This window comes from Lepidochelys kempii, chromosome 23 (assembly GCF_965140265.1).
Source record: "Lepidochelys kempii isolate rLepKem1 chromosome 23, rLepKem1.hap2, whole genome shotgun sequence".
Classification (NCBI taxonomy): domain Eukaryota; kingdom Metazoa; phylum Chordata; order Testudines; family Cheloniidae; genus Lepidochelys; species Lepidochelys kempii.
Window position 1 is genome coordinate 7,226,742 of NC_133278.1, and position 26,838 is coordinate 7,253,579.

General features: G+C 55.6%; 2 protein-coding genes and 1 long non-coding RNA gene across 17 annotated transcripts in view; 2 read left to right on the plus strand and 1 right to left on the minus strand.

Moving 5' to 3' along the window:
• RELB (RELB proto-oncogene, NF-kB subunit) overlaps positions 1-7,449 on the plus strand; it is a 20,950-nt gene extending 13,501 nt beyond the window's left edge. For all 6 annotated transcript variants that reach the window (XM_073322286.1, XM_073322287.1, XM_073322284.1 and 3 more), the window contains 5 exons: positions 405-509; positions 1,277-1,492; positions 2,458-2,526; positions 3,962-4,039; positions 6,062-7,449. In XM_073322286.1, the coding sequence (XP_073178387.1) occupies positions 405-509; positions 1,277-1,492; positions 2,458-2,526; positions 3,962-4,039; positions 6,062-6,378 (785 nt within the window). In that variant the 3' untranslated portion in view covers positions 6,379-7,449. The remainder of the gene's footprint in view (positions 1-404; positions 510-1,276; positions 1,493-2,457; positions 2,527-3,961; positions 4,040-6,061) is intronic.
• Positions 5,053-15,234, minus strand: LOC140902322 (uncharacterized). Of its 2 annotated transcripts, none has more exons than XR_012156053.1 (2): positions 15,041-15,234; positions 5,053-10,771 (listed from the first exon to the last, which is right to left on the minus strand). It is a non-coding gene; the product is annotated as an uncharacterized lncRNA (long non-coding RNA). The 2 variants fall into 2 exon arrangements; XR_012156054.1 differs by having other exon boundaries at positions 5,053-12,130.
• Positions 15,235-15,427: 193 nt separating this feature from the next.
• CLASRP (CLK4 associating serine/arginine rich protein) overlaps positions 15,428-26,838 on the plus strand; it is a 42,068-nt gene continuing 30,657 nt past the window's right edge. Inside the window, exons 1-6 of one of the 9 annotated variants that reach the window (XM_073322209.1) lie at positions 15,473-15,491; positions 17,824-17,866; positions 19,477-19,557; positions 20,056-20,132; positions 21,871-21,984; positions 23,575-23,672. In XM_073322209.1, coding sequence (XP_073178310.1) covers positions 21,886-21,984; positions 23,575-23,672 — 197 coding nt within the window. In that variant the 5' untranslated portion in view covers positions 15,473-15,491; positions 17,824-17,866; positions 19,477-19,557; positions 20,056-20,132; positions 21,871-21,885. Of the gene's footprint in view, positions 15,492-17,592; positions 17,867-19,476; positions 19,558-20,055; positions 20,133-21,870; positions 21,985-23,574; positions 23,673-26,838 lie in introns of those variants that run through there. The other 8 variants (XM_073322212.1, XM_073322211.1, XM_073322210.1 and 5 more) reach the window with 8 other exon arrangements.

Consider the following 26,838-nt stretch of genomic DNA (forward strand, 5'->3'; position numbering starts at 1 on the left):
ACCCCCACCTGGCCCCAGAGCTGACGCCACCCAGGTCAGGCAAATAACCAGAATGAATTTTTACAAGTGTCAGCATAGCCCCATTGGCCTTTTCAGAGGCTGCGGGTCCCCCATGCCTGCTGGCCAGCCCTGCATGGTAGGGCAGGGATGGAGGTGGGATGCCTCATTCCTGCCGGCCAGCCCTGCATTGTGGGGCAGGAGTAGAGCGGGGATCCCCCGTGCCTGGTCAGCTGTGTGTGGCAGGGGAGGGATGGGAGGGTCCCTCGTACCAGCCAGCCAGCCCTGCATGGTGGCGGGTAGGATGGGGTGGCTCCCTGATACCAGCTGGCCCCATGTGGCTGGGGAAGGACGGAGCAGGGTGGGGAGATCTGTGTGGTGGCTGAACTGAGTCTTGGCATGTGCAGAATCCACAAACACATCAGAGCTGAGGATCTGCCGGATGAATAAGGAGTACGGGCCCTGCACGGGTGGGGAGGAACTCTACCTGCTCTGCGACAAAGTCCAGAAAGGTAACGGAGGGGAAGGGGGTTAGCGGACTGGGGCGGTGGGAGGGGGTCTGCTAGAATGGGGGGTGGGAGGAGGCATGGAGCTCTGGTAGAAGGGGAAGGGGTTGGGGGGGAGGGCAAATGGGCTGGTTCTGGAGCCCTGCTACACCGAGAGGCGAGGGGAGGTGATGGTGTGGGGCCTTTGCGGGGCACATGCTTATTCAGAAGTTTGTAGAGCTCAAGGCCAGGAGGACCCATTAGATTAGCCAGTCTGACCCCTGCATCGCACAGGCCATTGCATTGCATGGAACTGCCCTGTGCAGCATCCAAGGACATAGTTACACCAGAGGGTTTCAGTCCTTGGACACTGTGGTGCTGACAGCCGCAGGCAGAGGACTGGAGAGACCCAGGTGCCCTCAGGCCCCTGCCACGGCAGAGAGTTGATGAGATGAGACGTGGCCAGCTGATCTACACCTGTCAGCCGGGAAAGGTGAAATGCCCCAAGGTCCTGTCAGTCTGATCTGGGGAGGAGGATTCCTGCCCTGCTCCAAACCTGGAGGTTAGCGTGACCCTGAGCAAGTATGTGAAACCCAGCAGCCAGACAAGTAGGCAGGGAATTCTCTGTGCTACCATACCTTGTGGGCATGGGGTCTCCTCCCATAGCAGCTGAATCTGGGCCCCAATCTGCCCTCAGGGGCTCTGTCCCCAGCTCCTCCCATCCAACCCAGTCTCCCGGGGCACCCCCTTGCCTGCCAGTCAACTCCCCAGCCCTCACCCCGCATCCCCCGCAGAGGACATTGCCGTGGTCTTCCGGAGGGACGCGTGGGAGAGCAAGGCGGACTTCTCGCAGGCCGACGTGCACCGTCAGATAGCCATCGTCTTCAAGACACCCCCGTACCAGCACCTGGACATCCTGGAGCCGGTGGAGGTGGAGGTATATCTGCAGCGCCTGACAGACAGCGTCTGCAGCGAGCCCTTCCTTTTCACCTACCTGCCCAAGGACCACGGTAACCGCCACCCCATAATGTCCTTCACAGCCCTTCGGGGAAAGGGGAGGGCCCAGAGCAGGACCTCAGGGGAAGGGGCATCAGGGGAGCCCAGAGCAGTCCCCGCCAGCCACAGCCCCTCATGGGTAGAGGGGTTGGGGGGCCCAGTGGCGCCCCTGCCAGTCACAGTTCCTGAGGGCGAGGGGGAGGACTGGTCACAGTCCTTCGGGGATAGGGAGGGTCAGAGGGGCCCAGCACAGCCCCTGCCAATCATAGCCCTGTTGGTGGAGAAAAGGGGTCATGAGACCCCAGAGCAGCTTCTGCTGCTCACAGCTCCTTGGTGGGGACCAGAGCAGCCCCCACCAATCACAGCCTTGTTGGGAGGGATGGGGGGCATGGGAGCCCAGAGCAACCACCATCAGTCACAGCCCCGTTGCGCGGGAGTGGGAGAACAGGGGCCAGAGCAGTCCCCACTAGTCACAGCCCCTCGGGGGAAGGGGGACTCATGGGGCCCAGAGTAGCCCCTGCCATATGCAGCCCCTCAGGGAAAGAAGGGGTCGGGTCATCCAGAGCAGCCATCGCTGATTATAGCCCTCTGGAGAGGGTTGGGGGAGAGCAGAGCAGCCCCAATGGACAAAGCCACATCAAGGGGGAAGGGCGGGTCAGGGGGCCCAGAGCAGCCCCTGCCGCACGCAACCCCTCAGGGAAAGGGGGGTCAGGGGGGCCCAGAGCAGCCCCAATGGACACAGTCACATCGGGGGTGAGAAAGGGGGGTCAAGCGGGCACAGAGCAGCCCCTGCTGGTCACAGCCCCTCACGGAAAGGGGAGTCAGGGGCCCCAGAGCAGCCCCTGCTGGTCACAGCCCCACAGGGTGGAGCAGGCACGTGCCCAGCTGGTGCCAGGCAGGTTTCGGGAGCCTGTGGGCAGAGGCCTGTGTCAGTTTCCCATGGTTCAGGCCACACCCTCCTCTGCCTCAATCTCTACAGACACATATGGGGTGCACGTGAAGAGGAAGCGGGGGATGCCAGATGTCCTGGAGGAGCTCTCAGCATCAGGTGAGTGTGCGGGCCTCACGCCAGGGCAGGCTGGGGGGCTGTGGGGATCAGGCTGGCCTGGGCTATGGCCCTTGCAAGAAGCTCTTGGCTCCTGGGCTGGCTCTGCCCATGCCAGGGGTGACTGATGGCTCCAGCCTGGCCCTGGAGTTTCCGGTGGGATGGGAGGAGGCCCTGGGTTCCCAGCTCTGCCTCTGGCCGGCTGGGGAGTCACTCCCCTCAGTGTGCCCCCATCTGCAGAACGGCACCAGGGATCTGACTCCTTGGCAGAGCACTTGAAAAGGTAAAAAGAAAAGGAGGACTTGTGGCACCTTAGAGACTAACAAATTTATTTGAGCATAAGCTTTCATGAGCTACAGCCCACTTCACTGGATGCATGCAGTGGAAAATACAGTAGGGAGATTTTATATACACAGAGAACATGAAACAATGGATTTTACCATACACACTGTAACCTGAGTGATCACTTAAGGTGAGCTATTACCAGCAGGAGAGAAAAAAACCCTTTTGTAGTGATAATCAAGGTGGGCCATGTCCATCAGTTGACAAGAACGTGTGAGGAACAGTGTGTGGGGGGAAATAAACATGGGGAAATAGTTTTACTTTGTGTAATGACACATCCATTCCCAGTCTTTATTTTGCAAACTGGACACCATTAAATTAGGCTTGAATCCACACCGCTCAGCGTGACGGCCTGATCCCCACCCCACTCCACACCGCTCAGCGTGACAGCCTGGTCCCCTCCCCCTCCACTCCACACCGCTCAGCGTGATGGCCTGGTCCCCTCCCCCCCAATCCACACCGCTCAGCGTGATGGCCTGGTCCCCTCCCCCCCAATCCACACCGCTCAGCGTGACGGCCTGGTCCCCTCCCCCCCAATCCACACCGCTCAGCGTGACGGCCTGGTCCCCCACGCCATCCACACCGCTCAGCGTGACGGCCTGGTCCCCCACGCCATCCACACCGCTCAGCGTGACGGCCTGATCCCCTCCCCCACGCCATCCACACCGCTCAGCGTGACGGCCTGGTCCCCCACGCCATCCACACCGCTCAGCGTGATGGCCTGGTCCCCTCCCCCCCAATCCACACCGCTCAGCGTGACGGCCTGGTCCCCTCCCCCCCAATCCACACCGCTCAGTATGATGGCCTGGTCCCCCCATCCAGACTGCTCAGCATCATGGCCTGATCCCCCCTGCACATCCACATTGCTCAGCTTGAGGGCCAGTCCCCCACATCCCCTGCTCAGAGTGACGGGTCGATGGAGTGCAGCCTTCAGGCACCTGCTGTCTGAGGGGACGGGGGAATCTTGCAGGGGCTGCTCCCATCAGGCTTGCTGCTGCAGTCATAGGTGGCTTTTGGCTCCTTCGGGTGCCCATTGTGGGGCTAGGTTGTGCCCGTGCTAGGGCACTGTGAAGTGCCTTCTCTTCTTGTCCCTTAGACCCTCATGGGATTGAAGCCAAGAAGAGGAAGAAGAAGCCAGGCTACATGGACCATTTCATCACGCCCCAGACAGCAGGTCAGTTGTCTTGTGTCAGGATGTGGATGGGCACAAGGCTGGCTGGTGCCTCTGAGCAGGGACCCCCCCCATATGGTGTATTTGTCTAGGGGGGGTGCAGTGTTCCCTTCCTACACATGGGAGGGGAGCAGATGGGGCCCAGGGGGTGCTATGACCCCCTCCACACTGGGCAGGAGGAAGGTGGGGGCATCCAGGGATCACAGTGACCCCTTTCACATGGCAGGGGCAGGTTGGGGCATCTGGGGTTGGCATAATGACCTCCTCCCCATGGGGGAAGATAGGGGGAAGCCTGAGGGGGACACACTGATCCCCCATGTGGGGACCTGGGGGCACAATGATTCCCACACTTAGGGGGCAGTGGGGTTCTGCGGAGCCCCTTTTCATGGGTGGCAACGATGTCAGGGTCTCAGCTCCGAACTCCTAGTGGAACCAATGTGAGCTGGGGTGCTCTGGCCCCCTGAGAATTAGCCCAAAGGTGTCCTGAGCTGGGCCCCCCCTGCTAGAGCCCCCAAGGCATTGCCCTCTGCTTCCCCAGGTCTGCAGCACTGCAACCCAGCTGGCCAGGTACGTCCCCAGGAGCCCTCCAGTGACTGCACTCATCGCTGGGGTCACTCCCCACTGTGACGGGATCCCTGGGGTGCAGCCTGGGACTGTGGGACCGCCGTGGCCTCTTAACTCTCCAGCCTGGGTTGTCTCTCACAATGCTTTGCTAGTGACAAGCAGCAAACCCCTCCAGGCAATGTGATCACTCAGCACAACCGCATGTGGAGCCCCCACACCCAGCTTGATTGCATGAATGGTCCCAGAGCCACTCATGAATCACACAGAGAAGGGCACCAGCCCAATCCCCCCAGCTCCCAGAATATACCATCTTGCACTGCTCAAGATGCTTTCTTGAGCAATATAAGTAAATTAATTGGTTCACCTCTTCAGCAATGGAAAGTGGATATACACCAGCCTCTATAAATCTGAGCAGATTTACCAAACACTTCAGGCAAATACACTAGTAAAGATAAAGAATGAAACAAGTTTATTGACTACAAAAGATAGATTTTAAGTGATAGGCAAAAAGTCAGAGTTAGTTACCAAAATAAAATGTAAGCACACAGTCTAAACTCTCAACCCTATTAGTCTGGGCAACATCTAGATTAAGCAGTTTTTCTCACCCCACTGGATATTGCAGTTCATAGTACACAGGTTTCACCCTTGAAGCCTGGGCCAGTCTCCTCTGTTGGAGTCTTCAATCTTCTGAGAGTCCTTGTTGCTTGCAGCATAGGTGGGGGGAGGAGAAAGACCAAGCATGGTACCACTGTGTTCTATTTTATATTGTTAATCCATGTACTTGGAGGACACAAGTGATGACTGCATGGCAGGTGAGTCACCAGGCAAGGTTGAGCAATTCCCCTAGTGTGGCCTTGTGTAAGTGAGTCATTGCATTGTAGCTCCCTTGCTGGACAATGGCTGGTGATGTCCGTTCAGAACCCACTTGGGTGTTGGTTATCTCCTTTGTCATTGTCTCTGGAGAGCTAGTATCTGGATGCTTCCCAAACCCATAGCATATTTTAGTGAAAACCATACAAGACAATTCTTATAGTTTTATATGCATTAATGATACACACATTTAGATGGAACAGCAGGTCATAACCTTTCCCATGATACCTCACAATACCTGCTTTATATGATCACAATTATATACAAAATGATTAATATGAAGGTTACAGGGTATTGCCCCAAGATATAGAGTGTCACACCCATCATGTCCCTGCCTTGGCCCAACCCCAGGTATTGACTCGCTCCAGTCCAGACTGGTGGCTAGACATGCTGGCAAGGTACAGGCTGTTTCCCTTGTGGGGAGCCTGTCTGGCCATACCCCCACTGCCTACCCCCTGCATGGCAACCCGGCCTCCCAGGAGGATGCCTGTCGCTCTTCCCTGTTGTCCCCAAGGCAGCCTGGGCACCATGCTGCATTCCTGGGGGAACAGGGCTCGCTAGCTGACTGAGCCATTCCTGTTCTGATTGCAGAGGAAGGCTTTGCCCTCCACCCCAGCCTGGAGCACATCACGGTGCCTGAGCCCTTCGATTTCTGCCTGGGCCAGGACTACACCACCTACAGCTGCCTGAACCCGAGGGACATGCTGCCCGCCGCCTGCTCTCCCATGGAGCTGCCAGGCTGCCTTGGCCCAGAGTTCCTGTTGGACGCCTACAGCCCTGCGCAGAGCAGCCCTGCCCCGTTCCTGGCACCTGGGGAGAACTCTGCGGGGGACATTGAGGGTACGGCCAGTCTGGTTGGAAGTAACATGTTCCCCAGTCAGTACAAGGAGGCCTATGAGCGGGCATAGCTGGGCATGAGGTTGGGAGACATGTGAGGAGCAGTCGAGCCTTGTTTCAGATCTGTCCCGGCAGGGAGCCCCTTGCTCTAGCTGGGCAGGGCCTGGAGATGGAAGGACTGGGGCACTTGGCTTGTTGGCAGAGCTTCCCGGGCCTCCCGGCAGCGAGCACAAAGGAGACTGCTTGTCACTGCAGGGCCTACCTCCAGGAGACCAGCTGAGACCAAGGGGCATGGAGAGAGAATGACAGCACCGCCCTCCCCTAAGAGTGTGGGCCCTGAGGAGTGTGGCTGCCTGGGAATGCTCCATCTGCAACTGGAGTTCCACATCCCAGCCTGTCCAATTCCACCTCCGAGCAGCCTCCTCACTGTCAGCATATTCACTCTGCAGTTCCCCTTGCTGAACTCCCTCCAGGAGCTGAGGTGCTGGCTTGCTGGGGCAGGACCTGGCCAGAGGGGCTCTGCGTGGGCACTGTGCCCAGGTTTGACTGCATAGGCTGCTGCAGGGGTTCACGCTTTGCACTATATTTATAGGGGTTAGTTGTAGCCAGCACTTCCCTGCCATAAATGAGGCCACCTCATGGCAAAGGTCGGGGGGGGGAGGCACACGGACACTGTCTGGCCCCCAAATCCTGGCCAGTCAGGGTGGAAGAAATTTAAGGTCTGCTCCTGCTCCCGTTGTAGCCAATGGCCAGGCTCCCCTGGCCAGAGTGAGGACAGCTGGGCCACTGGCTTTGCTATTAATAAGGGGACAGTTTGAAGATCTTCCTGAAGGCCATGCCTTGTGCAGGCTGGATGCCCCGTCCGCAGCAGTCCCTGCACCTGCTGACCTGAGGAGGGTGGGACTAGAACACAGCCTCACAGCTGGCCGTGCTGAGATGCCAGCTGGAACGGAGCCGCTGGGGAACTGGGAGCCAGGACACCTAGGGTCTGTCCCCAGCTCTACTACTGACTCACTCTGTGGCCCTGGGTAGGTCACTCACCTCTCTGTGTCTGTTTCCCAAGTTGTAAAATGAGGGTGATGCTGCTCACCCACCACCCAGGTGTGTTGTGACAGATGGTAATAAAAAACAATACTTCTCTACTGCCTCATCCTGAACCAATTTACGAGCCCATATATCACCTCTAGACAGGGGAGCCCATTGCTGTCACTACAGTGCACCCAGCTCTAGGGTGCAATGCAGCAAACATCTTATAGCAACAGCATACCACCACTGAGGGCGGGACATGGTTTAGCTGTGGGGTGGGGGGAATATAAGGAGACTGAACATAATTACCCAGGCTCGGGGCATTAATATTACTTATCTCACACATTATCCACCCAAGGAGCACTGGTAAAATACTGACACAGAGGGCAGAGCGCCCCTCGCAGAGCAATGAGGCCTGACGCCGCTCAGCCTGTGAGTGCTGAGAGGCTGGCAGCACCAGGTGCTAAGTCAGCAGGTGAAGTGCCCAGAGACCCCCGTGTAGCCCAGGCTAACACGGGCTCTGTGCCCCCGTAGCAGCTAGCTCACGTAGAGAGATTTGTGCTGCTGCTCCTCCTAGAGCACTTCTCCGCCGGCTGCTAGAAGTTGCCTCATTGCTAACTGGGTGCATCATTCTGCTCGCTAGGAGCGAAGTCTCGTACTGTTAACCCAAAGAGAATTCGAGGTGGCTCTCCCCACTCAGAGCCATTAGAGGGCCTGCTCCCCATGTCCTGGGGAAACCCGTGCCCACAGCTACCTTCCAGGACAGGCCTGTAGGGAGCCTGTGACCACCCCCACTTCTCAACATCTCTCTGGCTGCTGCCTCACTGCTCAGGTGCCATCTGGGGGCCCCATGGCCTCTCCAGCTGTCATCTCAGCTTTGACCAGCATCTACTAGGGCAGCACTGGCCCCCAGTGTGCGCTCCTACCCTCCACCCATGGGCAGAGTGGCTCTGCCCACCTCTCACTTCCCTTTCCGGCTGTGGCAGTGACATGTAGCACCAGGCTGCCCTTTCACCCAAGTGGCTGGTAGGTCTCAGTAGTGGCTAACGCTCTGCCTGCTGGAGCAGTCCATCCTCTGGCTCCTTCCAGAGGTCTCTAGGGCCACTCCATGATCCCTGGGTATCTGGATGCTTGCTACCAGGAGGAAACCTTTTGGATATCAAGCCTAGTCCAGGCAGAAAGGAGTGAGTTGTGGGCTTCCCCCTGACAAAGCACCTAGAAGCACAGTTACTGTACTGTAAGTACTTGCTCTGTATTGGAGTCCCTGTCCATGTGGAGCCCACTCCAGAGACTAGCTAGTAGCTCCCCGACTAACCAGAGGAGGGTGTGAGGAGTCCTAGCTAGAGCTTGACAAAATAAGGATTGCAGAGTTGCTCTACCAAGTCTGGTATCACAACTAGTAATAAAACCCCCAGTGTAATGCATGGTGAAGGTGTGGGCTGCGCTCTGTCTGGCTGCCCTGGAGATCTCTGAGAGGAATACTTCGGAGGAGGTTGCCTGGGCTCTAGTTGAGAGGGCCCTGCTGCCTGAGGCCCGGGGCACATCTGCTAGCTGGTTACAGATTGTAACCGATGGAGTGAGCTCTGAGAAGAGGTGGCCGAATTAACCCACTGCTGGGCCCTAGACAAATGCACACGTCTGGGCCCCTGCTTTCTAATATGAACACCAACAAACAGCTGTACAGGACACACTCTGCAGCCAAACTCGCCTTGCTGTGGCTCTGCTGGGCCCGGCTCTTCATCTCACTGCTCTGGTCGCTGCTCACCATGATGGAGGCATAGCCTGGCCAAACCTGAGGGGTGCTACAACCCCATTGGCCAGGTCACGGTGCCACTCACTCAGGTTTGGCCCAGCCACCCCTCTGTCATGGTGAGCCTCACCCCGAGCAGCAGCAGGATGAACCGAGCAGCTGGTCCCAGTGGATCCACAGGAAAGCCAGACCAGTCACAAGCAGCATCCTGTATAGCTGTTTGTTGGGCCCTCCGCTCCACACCCTCACAGCCCCTACCTGCCTGGGTCCCAGGTACATGCCTACTTTGTCTATGTGTTAATCTGGCCCGATCTTCCCCAATGCCAACAAAATAAACTAGGTGATTTCCTGAATGGCTCCATACTGCCTAGAGCCCTCCTTGATTACTTGAAATGAGGAGCTTGGATTCTCCCAGGTTCAAGTGCAGTTTGGGGAAGAAAATGGTGGGGTTGATGGTTTGGTTTAAATGAAAACTCAGACACCACCTCGATGAGGTGCATAGGGTGGGGCCTCAGCCCCATCTTCTCCCTGTGGAGGACAGTGTAATGGAGCTGCTAGGAGGCTTTGCGAGAGCCAAGCACTAATAGCTGGGGTGACAGCCACCATGAAGGTGGTTTGGAGAGTGAGATGGTACCTGGATAAGGGTCAAAGGAGGTGCCTGCCAGGCTCCAGTTTACCACATTAAGGGTCCAGGAAAGAGGGGATCATGGACCAGGGTTAGGTGTGGACCAGTCCTTTTAGCATGTTTGAAACAGCCGGACAGGAGAATACCATACAGACTTGCACTGGAGCATGGCTAATGGTGAGGCTCAATAGCTTGAGGTGAAGGATGTAGTCCAAAATCTTGGCATCTAATGGGCTGATGTATTGTGAAGGAAGCTCAGATAGAAAGTCTCTCTCATTACTCTGATCCATAGACTGATCGTGTGCTTCCTCCTCTCTATAAGGATTTATTGGTCTTCTCTAAAGCAGTCCCTGGCTGTAGTGCACAGCCAGCCCATTTTCAAGCCACGAGCTGTGAAGAGGTTGGGTTTGGAAGGAGAATTTTCCTCTTCTCTGAGAGAAGACATCTGGTAGACTGGAGTGTTGCGGACAGTGCAATAGGTCTGTGAGGCATCACTGATGCTACAAGTATTACTGTGGTCACATCCTGCTTGATCTTTTTTATGACCCTGGATATCAGAGGAATGGGAGGAAAGGCATAAAGGAGGCCTTGAGACTGGGATATGGGGGAAGCATTCTGGAGGGAGCCTGGGCTGGTACCTGTTCTGGGGCAGAAGAGAGGGCATTTGCTGTTCTTGTTAGTGGCAAACAGGTCTACCACAGGGAAACCCCCTCTGTGGATCACAGGCTTGAGAGACTATTGGTGGCTGGCTGAGTACTGTCATTGAGGTAATCCACCAGATTGTTCTTTGCTCCTGGTTGGTGAAGGGCCATGGAAGTTTTCCTGTGCAGATGGCTCTGTTTCCATAGTTTGATTCCCTCCTCACAGAGCCCCCCCGCCTGTTGATATTATACATTGCAGGGGTGGTGTCTGTCAGGATCTGTACTGTGGTCCCTTCCAGCATGGTATTTCAGGTGGCCTCTCCTACTACCAGGCATTTTGTGAACACTCCTGGGGTGTAAACAGGCTAGACGATCGTAACCAGTATCAGGTATTGCGTCCCACTGGAAACTGGAGATATTTTCTGTTGGCAGAATGAATCACTGTGTGAAACAAGCATCCTGAAGGCTGAGGTGGTAGAGACTCTTTGTCCTGTATGCTCTAGTATGAGGGACAAATGGACATGCAGGGCCCAGGCATGGACCCAATGGATACTTCTGGTCAAAAGATTCCAGTCTCACGCACGTGAGATGCATATGCACTATAATGGATCCAACTGAACAAAATATCTATGTATCTCTTCTGCCCATCAGAGTTGGCAGCAACAAGGGCCGGGTTCAGTATCTAGGGGTTCCATTCCAATAATGGAATGCAAAACCGGCTTGAGCCCCCACCCAGTGACCTGGGACAAATATATACCACCCCCCTGGCGCCTCTAAGAGAGAATACTTCCCCTCTCACAAGCAGAGTCTGAGTGTAACAAAAGTCTTTTAATAACAGAGAGAAACAATGTGGCATTATGTTAGGGAAACAGCACCAACAGGATTCATAACACAAACAATGAGCAAAAACCCACCCCAAGCAAATTGGGCCATGTCCTTTCCCTTTGGTTCTTGAGTCCAGCAACCCAAAAGTCTGTCCTTGGTGAGTCCAGAATTCAAAAGTTCATCTACAGAGTTTTAACCCCACCACCACCTGTGTGGAAACGGGGTCGGGGAAGAAGCAAAAGGGTACCTTACATGCTCCACACTCCTCTCCCCAGCTGCTCCCCCACCTCTCTGCACTCCTCTCTGCCAGCTGCTCCTCCCCGGTAGCCATCCTGTGAGCCGTCCACCAGCTGCTCCTCCCCCGTAGTCATCCTGCAAGTCACTCACCAATATATCTTCAGGCCCCTTACTATTTTTAGCACAGTACTCAGTGATTTCAGCTCATAGTAAGGGAACCCCAGTACTGGTGCACCATTGACCCAAAACAAATTCAGCTCTGTAATCTGTAACCAGGCTCCTAACTAAAATCAAAATTAGCTCTGCTATTACATAGTAGAAAAGATACAGCTGGCATTTAGGGCCCTTAAAAAGAACCCATACCACAAAGTACAAATGCCTATTCCCAACCTCTCTCAATTCATTGGGTTTTGGAACCCATGACCCTTGCTTAGCAAGTGCTGCTTCGGTGATGACGAGTCCCTCCATCATAACAAAAGGCCAAGTACAGTTCCACTGTCCTTGATTCACATAATTAGGATAACAGTTTATTCTTCCTGTCCCAACAACAGAGAAACAGGCTCCTACAGCAGCCAAAGTGACCATCTAGGAGGGGTGGGTGTGCCTATGCAAATGAGATCAGCCCCTGAAGAAGTTCTCCACAACCTGCCACAGCTCACCACCAGATGTCAGGGTAGAGCTCATCCTGACTGTGCTTACATCTCGAAGAACCCCACTTCCTGTAAAGGATAACAGAACCTCAATTTTACAAACACCAGCCTTGGGAATGACCCTTTTCCTGACCAGGAAAAAAATCCTCACATAACAAGTGATGTTGATGAAGACTAAGTCAACATCCCTTCACATTCTGATCCATTTCCAGTGCATTGAAGGTCTCTGCAATGGCATGAAGGACTGGAAGAAAGCAATGTAGTGCCCTACATCACAGATCCACAGGGTCTGGTCTAAGCCCCAACCAGTAATCAGTTCTGTGGAGTGACCCTTTTAGTGTGTTGGGCCCCCAGCATCCACACACTTCCACAGGGGTAGGCCCATGGACTCCATAACTGAAACTGGGCCTTTGGGTACCAGGGATCCCGGTGGTTCCCTGCTGCAAGTCCAGACTTTTGTGGGAGGCTTGTACGGTGTCCCTTCAGGACGCAATGCTCCCAGTAAGCATTTACAATGGCACCAGACAGCCTTTTCAAAAGAAGGTAATCTATTAGTCACCTGGCCTACAGAATCTGACAGTCCTTAGAGAAGCAAAGGACAGGACAGAGTTCAGCCTGGCCAACATCAGGTCTCTACCCCACCAAGCTGCTGTAAGATCCATTTTGACCCCATCTCTGTCCCTGTGTGTTTGGTTCCATGTGTGTGTGCTGTAGGTATCTATGAGTTCAGCTTTTAACATGGCCACCGACCACTTTTCCCCTTTGTTCTCCTGCTTGGAGCCCTTGCTTGGCTTCCCTGCAGAGAGGTGGGTGGAAATCTCCTTCTTCTTGCCAGCTGGACACTTGCTAGGTGGAAATGTCCTGGCCATTGGGGTTTCCATTGTCTCTTTCACTCACCCATGTAGACATTTACTCTGGTTTCCAACCAGGCTGCTGAATCAACACCTCACCCCTTCTCTTTACACTCAGTGCAAGACAGTGTAAAGCCCAAGGGGAAAGTGAGACACACATAGGTATCATAAAAATATTACCAAAATTCCCACATTTGTCACACCAAATACCGCCACTCATGCACCAGACTGACTGTTGTGAGATGTTCTATTTTAGAAACTTTTCAATCCCTGATTAGTCTATAAGAACGGCCATACTGGGTCAGTTCAAAGGTCCATCTAGCCCAATATCTGATTTTCTGACAGTAGCCTATGCCAGGTGCCCCAGAGGGAATGAACAGAACAGGTAATCATCAAGTGATCCATCACGCATCACTGAGTCCCAGCTTCTGGCAAAAAGAAGCTAGGGACACCGTCCCTGCCCATCCTGGCTAATAGTTCTTTTATCTAGTTCTTTTTTGAACCCTATTATAGTCTTGACCTTCACAACATCCTCTGGCAAAGAGTTCCGCAGGTTGACTGTGCGCTGTGTGAAGAAATACTTCCTTTTGTTTTAAGCTTGCTGCCTATTAATTTCATTTGGTGACCCCTAGTTCTTGTGTTATGAACAAACAACACTTCCTTATTTACTTTCTCCACACCAGTCATGATTTTATAGATCTCGATCATATCCCCCTTAGTTGTCTCTTTTCCAAGCTGAAAAGTCCCAGTCTTATTAATCTCTCCTCCTACAGAAGCTGTTCCATACCCCTAATCATTTTAGTTGCCCTTTTCTGAACCTTTTCCAATATCTTTTTTGAAATGGGGCAACCACACCTGTGCACAGTGTTCAAGATATGGGCATACCATAGATTTATACAGCAGCAATACGATATTTTCTGTCTTATTAGCTCTCCCTTTCTTAAAGTTTCCCAGCATTCTGTTCCCTTTTTCGACTGCCCGTGCGCATTTGAGCAGATGTTTGCAGAGAACCATCCACAATGACTCCAAGACCTCTTTCTAGAGTGGTAACAGCCACTTTAGACCCCATAGATGTAGTTGGGATGATGTTTTCCAACGTGCCTTACTTTGCCTTGATCAACACTGAATTTCATCTGCCATTTTGTTCCCCAGTCACCCAGTTGTGAGAGACCCTTTATGTAGCTCTTCGCACTCTGCCTGGGACTTCACTGTCTGGACTAGTTTTGTAGTATCTGCAAGTTTTGCCACCTCACTCACCCTTGCCAGGACAGACAGACCGACCCCCCCCAACCCCCCCCCAGGGGAGGAGGCACCCCGAGCCAGGACGGACAGACACCCCCCCACCCCCCCACGGGGGGAGGCACCCCGAGCCAGGACGGACAGACACCCCCCCACCCCCCCACCCGGGGAGGCACCCCGAGCCAGGACGGACAGACACCCCCCCACCCACCCCCCCCCCCCACGGGGGGAGGCACCCCGAGCCAGGACGGACAGACACCCCCCCCACCCACCCCCCCCAAGGGGGGAAGCACCCCGAGCCAGGACGGACAGACACCCCCCCACCCACGGGGGGAGGCACCCCGAGCCAGGACGGACAGACACCCCCCCACACACCCACCCCCCCCAAGGGGGGAAGCACCCCGAGCCAGGACGGACAGACACCCCCCCCCCACCCACCCCCCCCAAGGGGGGAGGCACCCCGAGCCAGGACGGACACCCCCCCCCACCCACCCCCCCCAAGGGGGGAGGCACCCCGAGCCAGGACGGACAGACACCCCCCCCCACCCCCCCCAAGGGGGGAGGCACCCCGAGCCAGGACGGACAGACACCCCCCCCCACCCACCCCCCCCAAGGGGGGAGGCACCCCGAGCCAGGACGGACAGACCCCCCCCCCACCCACCCCCCCCAAGGGGGGAGGCACCCCGAGCCAGGACGGACAGACCCCCCCCCCACCCACCCACCCCAAGGGGGGAGGCACCCCGAGCCAGGACAGACAGACCCCCCCCACCCCACGGGGGAGGCACCCCGAGCCAGGACAGACAGACCCCCCCCACCCCACCGGGGGAGGCACCCCGAGCCAGGACAGACAGACCCCCCCCACCCCACCGGGGGAGGCACCCCTAGTTACCTCTCTCCAGCCTGGAAATGGACCAGTTATTCCTACCCTGGGTTTCCTGCCTCTTCACCAGCCACGGATCCAGGAGCCGACCCTCGCTCGGAGCCCAGAGCGACTCACTGGCCCGCAGCCCCGAACGCGCCGCGCCAAGGACCCGGCGGCCAGGAGCGAGTCGAGTCCCCGCCCCCCGCCGCGCTCCTGCTTCGCGCTCCACGCCCCACCCGCGCGAGGGCCCCTAGAGCGACTGCGCAGGCGCCTCTCTACCCCCCACCCCCGCCAGTTTATCCCAGCCCGGCCCCACCCCGCAGGGCGGGCCCCAGTGGGGAAGGGGCAGCCATTAGCTGAGGAGGTTGAGCCACGTGATCGGCACCAGCCAACCGCCGACGGGGCGAGTCTCTCCCTTTTCCGGTTCCGGGTCAATTTGCCGCGCCCCTCCGCAGGTGAGTGGTTGATGGCGCCGCAGGTAGGAAACTTGGGTGGGGTGACGGGAGCTGGGCACGTTCCCCCCCCATCTCCCCGGGGCGGGGCTGGGGGGGGTGACGGGAGCTGGGCACGTTCCCCCCCCATCTCCCCGGGGCGGGGCTGGGGGGGGTGACGGGACCTGGGCACGTTCCCCCCCTATCTCCCCGGGGCGGGGCTGGGGGGTGGGGTGACGGGAGCTGGGCACGTTCCCCCCCCTATCTCCCCGGGGCGGGGCTGGGGGGGGTGACGGGAGCTGGGCACGTTCCCCCCCCATCTCCCCGGGGCGGGGCTGGGGGGGGGTGACGGGAGCTGGGCACGTTCCCCCCCCATCTCCCCGGGGCGGGGCTGGGGTGACGGGAGCTGGGCACGTTCCCCCCCCATCTCCCCGGGGCGGGGCTGGGGTGACGGGAGCTGGGCACGTTCCCCCCCCATCTCCCCGGGGCGGGGCTGGGGGGGGTGACGGGAGCTGGGCACGTTCCCCCCCCATCTCCCCGGGGCGGGGCTGGGGGGGGGTGACGGGAGCTGGGCACGTTCCCCCCCCATCTCCCCGGGGCGGGGCTGGGGGGGGGTGACGGGAGCTGGGCACGTTCCCCCCCCATCTCCCCGGGGCGGGGCTGGGGGGGGGTGACGGGAGCTGGGCACGTTCCCCCCCCATCTCCCCGGGGCGGGGCTGGGGGGGGGTGACGGGAGCTGGGCACGTTCCCCCCCCATCTCCCCGGGGCGGGGCTGGGGGGTGGGGTGACGGGAGCTGGGCACGTTCCCCCCCCATCTCCCCGGGGCGGGGCTGGGGGGTGGGGTGACGGGAGCTGGGCACGTTCCCCCCCCATCTCCCCGGGGCGGGGCTGGGGGGTGGGGTGACGGGAGCTGGGCACGTTCCCCCCCCATCTCCCCGGGGCGGGGCTGGGGGGTGGGGTGACGGGAGCTGGGCACGTTCCCCCCCCATCTCCCCGGGGCGGGGCTGGGGGGTGGGGTGACGGGAGCTGGGCACGTTCCCCCCCCATCTCCCCGGGGCGGGGCTGGGGTGACGGGAGCTGGGCACGTTCCCCCCCCATCTCCCCGGGGCGGGGCTGGGGGGTGGGGTGACGGGAGCTGGGCACGTTCCCCCCCCCATCTCCCCGGGGCGGGGCTGGGGGGGGTGACGGGAGCTGGGCACGTTCCCCCCCCCATCTCCCCGGGGCGGGGCTGGGGGGGGTGACGGGAGCTGGGCACGTTCCCCCCCCCATCTCCCCGGGGCGGGGCTGGGGGGGGTGACGGGAGCTGGGCACGTTCCCCCCCCCATCTCCCCGGGGCGGGGCTGGGGGGGGTGACGGGAGCTGGGCACGTTCCCCCCCCCATCTCCCCGGGGCGGGGCTGGGGGGGGTGACGGGAGCTGGGCACGTTCCCCCCCCATCTCCCGGGGTGGGGCTGGGGGGGTGACGGGAGCTGGGCACGTTCCCCCCCCCCCCATCTCCCTGGGGCGGGGCTGGGGGACTGACGGGAGCTGGGCACGTTCCCCCCCCCCCCATCTCCCCGGGGCGGGCAGGCTCTGGGGCTAATGGTACCGGGATACGTGCACACGTCCCCCGACCCCCCCCCCCCGCCTTGGTGTGGGGCAGGCTGAGGATGGGGCGATCAGTGGTGGGGTAGGGCGGCAGTACAGCCAAAATGGAGGAGCTGCCTGTACTGGGCACTGGCTCCTGCGAGCGGCAGCCGAACCCGCTGCTGCTGTCACCGCGGCAGGTTACTGGTAGAGCCCTGCAGTTCCACAGATCTGCTTTATATCCACGGATATCCGCAGCCACAGATATAAATTTTGTATCCCCACAGGGCTCTAGATCAGTGTTTCTCAAATGCCGCCACCATGGCTGCATGCAGCTGCCAGGGGCTTTTGTGGCCACAGCATCCTGGGCAGGGATTTGGGGGAGGGCTTACCCCATTCTTGAGCCACAAACGCTGGATGAGCAGACAGCCGGTGTGAGTTCTCCACCTTCCCAGGGCCGGTGGGGCTCAGGCTTCCAGCTTCAGCACTGGTGTGGCAGGCGGCAGGCTCTGGCTGAGCAGCAGCGGGCTCCGGCCACTGGCTCTGAGCGTGGGGCTTCGGGCTCTCGGCTTTGGCTGCACAGCAGCAGGCTCCATCCCCTGGCCACTGGTCTTTGGGCTCATCCCCTCCTTATCACCTCTGGCCCCTGCTGCTGTCCCTGGCCCCTCACCCATCCACCCCATCACCCCTGGCCCTCATTGCCTCCCTACCCATCTCCCCATCCAAGGCTTAATTTGTCCCCTGGCTTGGGCTGAGTACATCTGTTGTGAAAAGTGATATTTGTATGTTAATGTCACTTTTCACTGTCTTCCAGCTAGCTAACGAGTGTGCTGCTGTGAAAAGCTACATTAACAAAGGTACCAAGCAGACTTACTAGGTAGCAAGTCTTAAAAAAAAAAACAAAAAAAAAAACCCCACCACAACCAAAAAAGCAAAGGAAACAACAAAAAAATACGAGAACGTGCAAAGCACCCTATTTGGCTTTCTACTCTCTAAATAGAGACAAGTGTAGTTATTACTGAATCTGTAAAAAAAACAAAAAAAGAAACCCTACATAAATAAATTACAATGATTTGGACATGGACAAGTGCATATTTATTTGTTTTTTCCTAAAGTTAGTTAAGTATTTTAGGAAAAATTATCAAAGCAGCCACCAGCAAGAGTTAGTGGATGCCCTCTGAGGCCACCAAAAAATGTGTTGTGAGAACCCGTGCAAGACATTAGGAAAAACTTCCTGTCAGTGTGGTTAAGCACCGGAATAAATTGCTTAGGGATGTTGTGGAATCTCCATCATTGGAGATTTTTAAGAGCAGGTTAGACAAACAGCTGTTGGGGTGGTCTATGCCCGTGATTCTCAACCTATTTACCATTATGGGCCACATATGCAGTCCATAATGTGTTATATGAGCCACATCCAATACTACCTGTATGGCCCTGAGTGTCATGTGGGCCGCAGCTGTGTGTTGATTGGGCCGCAGGTTGAGAACCACTGGTCTAGGTAATATTTAGTCCTCCCTTCCCGTCCTACTGTTCTATGAAATTTGAGTGTGATTGTATGACGGGATTGCTTATGATAGACTAGGGCTCAACAGCCCTGGTGCTCCCTTCTGATTTGTGCGTCATGTTCCTAAAAGTTTGTGCATCAGGGCTTCAGCCAGCTGCCTGCTGGGGTCAGGAAGGGATTTTGTTTTCTTCAAAGTATTCTGGGCTTTTTTTTTTTTTTTTGGCTTCCTTCCTTTGATGCCTCAAGCATGGCTCTAGGTGGAGAGGGGCTATTTGGTGAGGTGACACTGAGCACTCTCTCTCTCAAGTGCTTGGCTGGCTGGTTCTTGCTCACAGGCTTGGGGTCTTGCTGGCTGCCATATGTGGGGTGGAGGAGGAATTTTCTCCCGGGTCAGAGTAGCAGGAACCTTGGGGTTTTTTCATCTTCCTCTGCAGCGTGTGGGTGTTGGTCACTTGCCAGGATTATCTGGGTATATCTCACGGAATCATTTCCCTGCCATTGTGGGTGCCCCTTAGTCCCTCCTGTTCTCTGCCTGTGGCACGTAATAGTCTCGTCTCCTGTGGACTGCAATGCTTAGGTTGTTTAATTTAGGTTTAATTTCAGTTGTTGGGTTTTGTGGTGTGGGTGCTGAGTGGTGTGGGTGGCCTGTGACACACAGGAGGTCAGACTAGATCATCTGGTGGGCCCTTCTGCTCTTAAGCTCTATGCGTCCTGCTGCCCCCCTCCCACCAGTGTGGTGGGGGATGCAGGGAGCTGATATCTAAGCACTGTCTCCCTGAGTGCTGTGGGGCAGGGTAGTGGGGGTTGCCAGTGTGTAGGTGCTGCCCCCTCATGCGGGGCAGGGAATGGGGGTGCTGGTGCCTGGGCGCTGCCCCCCGGTGTAGGATGAGATGGGTGCTGCTGCTGTCTAGGTGAAAGCTACTCAGCTTTAACTTCTGCCCATCCTATGCCCTTTCCATGCAGGAGCTTGTCAGCTTTTTCAGAGAGAAGATCAACAAGGCATGATGTAGCCGCTGCCTCTCTTGGATCGGGAATATTCCTTCAGTAGGTCCATTAATAGTGAGGAAAGCCTTCTGCCCTTACCCCTCAGGCTAGAGATGGCAAACTTGGAGCTGACAGAGCTGGGCTCCTGGGGGGGTTCCCGAGTAAGTTTGGGGTAGAAGCAGCAGCAAAGACTGCTCAGCCAGTGGAGCTCCTGGCTAGCCTGACTCTCCTCATGTCTTGGCTGTGATATTGAGTGTGAATGTGTGGGCCAGGGCTCATAGCAGAGACCTTTCCCTGCAGAGTTGGAAGAACTCCTAGCCCATTTCTGCAGCCTCCCCAGATTGGGGGCAGCGCACCTCCTGTTCTGTGCTGCGGTCAGTCAAGTGATTCTAGTGAACCTGTGCGGAGGACAGAGCTGCTCCTGCACACAGCATGTGTCCCCTTGAGGGAGGGACCCCCATCCCCCCACACTCAGAGACCCCTGGCCTTCGCTCTCTTTGTTGTAGCCCTGTGGTGTGCCTGCCCAGGTTGCTGACCTGCAGTGTTCTCTTTGTTTAGGCTCCTTTTCCCTTGGCTCATGGGCTGTGCTGAGTGAGCACGCAGCTGCTGCTCCCAGGTCTCCACGCTGCTGTTCTGTGAGTATTGCCCTTCTCCAGCTTGTGACCTCTCTGAGGTGTCTCTTGTGATTAACCCCCCACCCACCCTCGCTCGGCTGGGCACTCAGAGTGTCTCTGCGGAAGGGCTGGGTAACTGTTCTGGGGGGAATTTGTGGGCGGGGAAAGGCCTGAAAGTGTGGTGTAAAGTGGACTGGAGGTGAGCTAATGGGGCTTTTCAGTCCTTTGCCTCCAGCCCAGGGCTCTCAGGGCTTGTACTGATGTAAGCGCAGCCCACGTCTGCAGGGTGTCTTTGGGATGCTCACAATGCAAGCACCTGTCTGGCTTGCCCTCAGCCTTCAGAGGAAGGATGGCCCAGTAGCTACAGCACCAGCCTGAGCTGTGGGAACCCTGGGGTCAATTCCTGCCCCATCACAAACATCCTGTGTGGTTCTGGGCAAGTCACTTAGTCTCTCTGGGCCTCAGTTCCCATCTGTGAAATGGGGGTAATAGTCCTGCCCTGCCTTACTGGGGCATGGGTATAGGTACATGAAAGATTGACATGCTCAGATGCCATGGTGATGGGGGGGGGGGGCAGAGAGGTATCCTGGCCGAGTCGGTGTTCCTGCTGCCCCGCTCGCTCCCTCTTGTGGTGTATTTCCTTTGGAATAGCTGTCCCTGTGCTAAGATGTTTTTCTCCTTTTATTTCATGCCTGTCTCTCTAATCTCAGTGCATTGTCATTGGTGCTCTGTGACTGTAGTAACCTTACTACAGTAACCTGACTGGCCAGTCTCAAAGCCAAGAGGCTGGTTTCCACCTCCTCAGGTAGAGACCAGATAGACCCCTTGCTGCGGTTATTGCCAGAAGCTGGGACTGGACGACAAGGGATGGATCGACATAATTGCCTGTTCTGTTCATTCCCTCTGAAACTCTGGCATTGGCCACTCTCGGAAGACAGGATACTGGGCTAGATGGACCATTGGTCTGACCCAGTCTGGCCATTCTTGTGTTCAGCCCACTTGTCCAGGATGCTCTGACTCTCCTATTCATGGCCCTTGCCTGATGCTCTCCTCTGTACCCTTCTGCCTAAGACTTTATGATCTTGGAGTCTCTCAGGGTGGGTGCCATGTAGCCGATTTTTCCTTTTGATTATGATCTCTTTCAGCCTCCTGGTCCTGGAATGAGGAGAGCAGCGTGATGTTTTTCTACCCTAAAATACTTAGCCTAGTCTACACTACAAATTTATGTTGGTATAACTATGTTGCTCAGAAGTGTGGAAAATTCACACCCATGAGTGACGAAGTTCTACTGACCAACCTTCTGGTGTAGGCAGAACTGTGTGGATGGGAGGGCTTCTCCTGTCAACGTAGCTACCACCACTTGGGGATGTGGAGTAGCTACGCCAACAGGAGAAGCTCTCCCATTGGTGTAGGTAGTGTCTTCACTAAGTGCTTCAGCAGCACAGCTGCACCGGTGTAAGTGTAGACAAGCCCTTAACATCTGCATTGTGTGATTGGTCCCCTGGGGCTGAGGCTTGGGGGAATGTTTGATTGTAGCTGTTGGTGATGGCTGTGGCATCCGCTGCAGCTCTCTGCAACAATGTGTGTTCCTGGATTAACCCGTAACTCTCAGTCACTGAGCTTGTTGGTGTCTGTGTGCAGAGTGGAGTCTGCGTTTCTCTCCTCGGCTGTGTGCACACATCCTAGAGTGCACCCCAGTCTCTGGGAATGCTGAGAGGTTGTTGCTTTTACTCAGTTCTGTGTTCCTTCCCTTTGACAGCTTGCAGACAGCAGGATGTGGCACGAAGCCCGGAAACATGAGCGCAAGCTCCGTGGGATGATGGTCGATTACAAGAAACGAGCTGAGCGTCGGAGAGAATACTATGAGAAAATAGTGAGTGCCCCTGCACAGTCCCGGCCCCGCCCCCGCCATCCCGGTCTGTGGCCTTTGCTGTCGGGTTGGGTACTGCTCCTGTTGTTTTCTGTTCCCATGTCTGGCTTTATGCAGCTTTACATATTGCTGTTCAGTTGCAAAGCACGCACAGGAAGCGTCCAAGGTGTGTGTCTGCTACTGCTGGGACCTTCGGCCCTTCCTCATTTCTGTGACTTTACTCTTGCTTTAAGTTTTTGCCTTTAATGATAGTTAGGCCTGGACGGTTAGTGCCAAGTCTGTTTGCCTCGGGCTAGAGACACCTCTGTGCTGTGGGGTTTTGCTGTAGGTCAGGTGGCTACAAACCACATTATGATGTCTCGCAGGGAAAAATTAAAGTGTCTGAAAGTATCGGCTTTCCCTGTGCACAGTGTGGGCCTGGACTCTTGATGCTCTGCTGGGGCAGGTGCAATATTCATTGTGCCTCCCTCCAAAGCTACAATGGAACGAGGCCTTGTGGCAGCCACTCCTATTGCTTTGGGAGCTCAGCCCTCGCCTGAGAGCTGCAGTCCCCCTCTGCCTAAGTGAATTGATACATGTTGAATCCCATACCAACGTCTGACTTCCTGAGCAACCTCTGTTTCAGCAGGCAGAACTGTCTCAGAGGTGCTGTGACCGCAGAGCAGCATGCTGGGCTGCTCCAAGGAGAGGGATGCAGAGTTGTGATGCTGACTGGCGGGCTGTGTGGTTATCATGGTTTGTTGGCCTGCTGTGCTCTTGTGAGGCATTATGTAGAACTGAATTCTTGCACGTTCAATTTCCTTTCTGGAAGAACAGAGCAGGATTACAGGAAACACTCCACATGCAGGAGTGCCTGATCTGCAGCTTGACTCTTGGATCAGCTCTTTGGCCTGCTTCCCTGTGGTGTGTCCCTCTCTAAAATGCAGTCCTGCTCTGAGCCATGGTTAACGCCATATCAAGGCTGCTCGGTTTACAAGTAAAATGTTTTTTTTTCTAGCTGCCAGCATCCCAGAATTCACCTGGGATCTGTGAGCAAACCTTGATTCTTTTGTTGCACAGCAGCACCAGTAACAAAGGTTCTGCAGGCCAAGCCGGCTCTGCTGTACCACTTGTGCAGTCCCTTAGCCTTTCCTGGATGTGCTCAAGTGCAACTGCTTGCAGCGTAGGAAGCAAACTGGTTGACACATACGAAGGAATCGAATCCAGCTCCTTCTGTCTCAGCTGTGCTGGCTCTGCAGGGCTAAGAGCAGTGAAAATTTTTGTCACTAAAGGCATCAGGCTTGCCCCCGATAAGCACATGAGGCAGATTCGAGTAAGCAGGGGCTGCTTCTATTGTTGCTTTTCAGTGTAGCTCGGCACTTTAACTGCTGCTGCCTGAGATCCCCAGGATGTGTTTAACACCCCCCTGCACATGGTACTGTCAGACTCTCTGCTCTGAAGGGATTTCACTTGTAGCTTTAATGAATGCTTAAACCCCTTACAAAGGCTTTGGACTCGGCCATTCAGTGTCTGCATAACTTGGTGCCTTGCTCAAACTGACCAGATCCTGTAAAATGCCAGCCTTATACATCTCGCTGTTTGTGCTTCTTCCAGAAAAAGGACCCAGCTCAGTTCCTCCAAGTGCATGGCCGGGCGTGTAAGGTCCACTTGGATTCTGCCGTTGCTCTTGCAGCTGAAAGTCCTGTCAACATGTGAGTAGCTTGAGCGGGCCCTGCCTGCTAGCTCTGCACTGACAGGCAGGGAGCATAGTGAAGCAGCTGGGGATTGTGGCTGGAAGGCCCTCGAAGGGGCACCATCAACTTGCTCTCTTCGGTGTATCTGTTGTACTGCTAGTGGGATCCCGTAAGGTGACCAAGTGAAGGAGAAGAGGGGGAAGGTCTGGAGTGTTCCTGTTTGTCTGCTTTTGTGCATGGTCAGCGATGCTGAGTCCCTTCTGTGGCCAGTTTCTTCCCCTCATGTTCACACAGCACTGTAGAAATCTCTTTAAAAGGTGGGAAGAAGTGACTGTAAACCCCCCAGAATTGGTGGGAGGCTTGGGGCCTGTTGTACCTGAAGCTCCTTTGCTGTCTGCACTTCAGGCTGACTGTCCCTTGAGCATGCTACCTGCCAGCTCGACTATGCAAAGGTCAACGTCGGCTTGGCAGGGGCATGCCATCTTGTGAGTACAGTTCTGTACCCTAGGGAGTGACCTTCCCCCCTCTCCCTACCCCATCCTTGGGGAATATGATCAGCATCTCAGCACAGGGACCTTGGGTCCAATCCCCAGGAACAGTGGAGACTGTGGAAATGGCTAGTTCTCCCTGTAATAAGTCAAGGTACATGAGTAGGGCCCTACCAAATTCACAGCTGTGAAAAACGCGTCACGGACTGTGAAATCTGGTCTTTTGTGTACTTTTACCTTATATTACACAGATTTCACAGGGGAGACCAGCGTTTCTCAAACTGGGGGTCCCGACCCAAAAGGTGATGGGGGGGTGGGGGCGTTGCAAGATTATTCTACGGAGGTGGCAATATCGCGACCTTTACTTCTGAGCTGCCTTCAGAGCTGGGTGGAAAGAAGCAGCGGCTGCTGGCCAGGCACCCAGCTGTGAAGGCAGCACCGCCAGCAGCAGCGCAGAAGTAAGGGTGGCCATGGGCGGCCGGAGAGTGGCAGCTGCTGGCTGAGGGCAGCAGGTCAGAGGTAAGGATAGCAATACCATACCATTCTCACTTCTGTGCTGCTTCTGGCAGTGGCGCGGCCTGCAGAGCTGGGCTGCTGGCCAGCAGCTGCCACACTCTGGCTGCCCAGTTCTGAAGGCAGTGCCACCAGCAGCAGCAGAGAAGTAAGGGTGGCAATAACACAACCCCCCTACAATAGCCTTGCGACACCCCCACTTTTGGGTCAGGACCCCTACAAGTACAGCATCGTGAAATTTCAGATTTAAATATCTGAAATAAGGAAATTATGATTTTTAAAATCCTATGACCAAGAAATTGACCAAAATGGACCATGAATTTGGTAGGGCCCTATACATGAGGCAGGCAAGGCCTTAGCCAAACCTGTTTGTGGAGCTGGGGTCCTGCCGCAGGTTTGTTTTGAGGGGTGGGAGACCACAGGGAACTGTTCTCTTGGGCACAGGCTGACTGTGGGACAGTGGTTTGAGGGGAGACTGTCCAGGCTCAGACCCTCCCTCCTCATGGCTCCTTCTGACTCTTTATCCTCCCTGAGGCAAGGTGGCCTCTTTTCAAACTGAGACAAGTTCAAAGATGTCTCCCATTCCCCACCCCAGGAGTGGGGCAAGTGCTGCATCTTGCTGGATAGAGGTGCCTCTGAAACCATGCTCTGCCTGGTGTTTACCTTTAGGAGAAGCAGGAACAACCAGTCGGCTCTTCCCCACTCTTTCAGGGCACTCATTGATGGGTGGGCAGTCAGCTGGACTGGCTGCGTTCTCTGCTCTTCATTGGAGGGACGGGCATGAAGGATCTTTCCGCCAGCTGCCAAGTCTGAGTGAAATACGCAGGAACAAGCTGTTCTGAGGTGTCTGGCTCTGCCTCCTTCCCCTCCTGAGTGCTCAGTTTTCACTAGTGTTTTCCAGCAGAGAGCACACTATGTGGACAATTCCTAATGTTAATAATGAGCAGAGGCCCCTCCCTTGCACTTTATTTTAAAGGATCCCACAAGCCCCAGGAATTTCTTTTGGCAGCACCTCTGAGGAGATACCCGTTACACAAAACAAGTTCACTTGTCTTCCTCCCCACTGGGGTGGTGAGTAAAGTATGAAAGTCCAAGTGCACCAGTGTTTTTATGCTGGACTACTTCGCCCTGCTGAGGTGAAGAACAAGACTCTCGAAGGGATGGCACTAAGGCTCAGGGTAACAGGTGGCTGCTTGTACTAATTTAGGTGGAATAAATTGGTCAAAGAGTCAAAGGTGGTCACGTTACCTGGGCAGAGTGTTAATCAAGGTTCAGGGTTTGGTATACAGAGACCTCAGCCTGCTTAGTGCCATGGCAAACATACAATTAAAAATCCCTCTAGCTTTTTGTTATAGATTGTTACGAATTACACCTGGTAGGACACGCACACAAGTGCTACGAATTACACCAGGTAGGACACGCACACCAGTGCTGCGAATTATACCTGATAGGTCACGCACAGTTCGAATCTAGGCTGAGGCACAGAAACAAAGTCCACAACTGCAGAGTTCCCAAAAGACACTAAGTTTATTACGCTCGAGCGTGGTGCCCCCCTGCTAGCCAGGAGGGGACCCTGAATGCAGATTATACAAAGGTTATATACTTTTTAGCAAAGCATGTTGCCCTCGTGCATCGGAAACGTTAGCCAATAAACAAACCCTTGTCTTATTTACCACCTATCCCTGCTTGGTGCATTCCTCGTGCTATACCAGTATGTTAATTACACAGCATGGTCCTAAAGCCATGCATTAGTAACTTTTATTATTAGGATGGGAGGCCTCACATCAAGGCCAAAAGACAGGGAGTTAGAGACTGACAAAAACCAGATACTGGGAGTCAAGGCAGGCTGAAGATGAGGAGGAGGATTTTCACAGGGATTCAATATCTAAGGATTACTCCTCCTGGTGTATGATGTGCTGGCATTTAAACAATGGTGGGCCTCAAACCAAAATGGAGTCACATGTGCTAACTTTTCCTTAACAAGATGCAGAAGTAGAAAGAGTAGAAGCATTTGAAATGTAAAGTATTAAGTAAGGCTTTTATTGCAACAGTATCCCTTGTTCCCTTTCCCTTTAGTTGGAGACCATTTTTAGAAGGGGAAAAATCCCTTGTGTGACAGTCTCTTAGATGTTATCAAAGATAATTGTTCTTTTTGGGGAAAAGAGAAAAAATGGGCTGGAGTT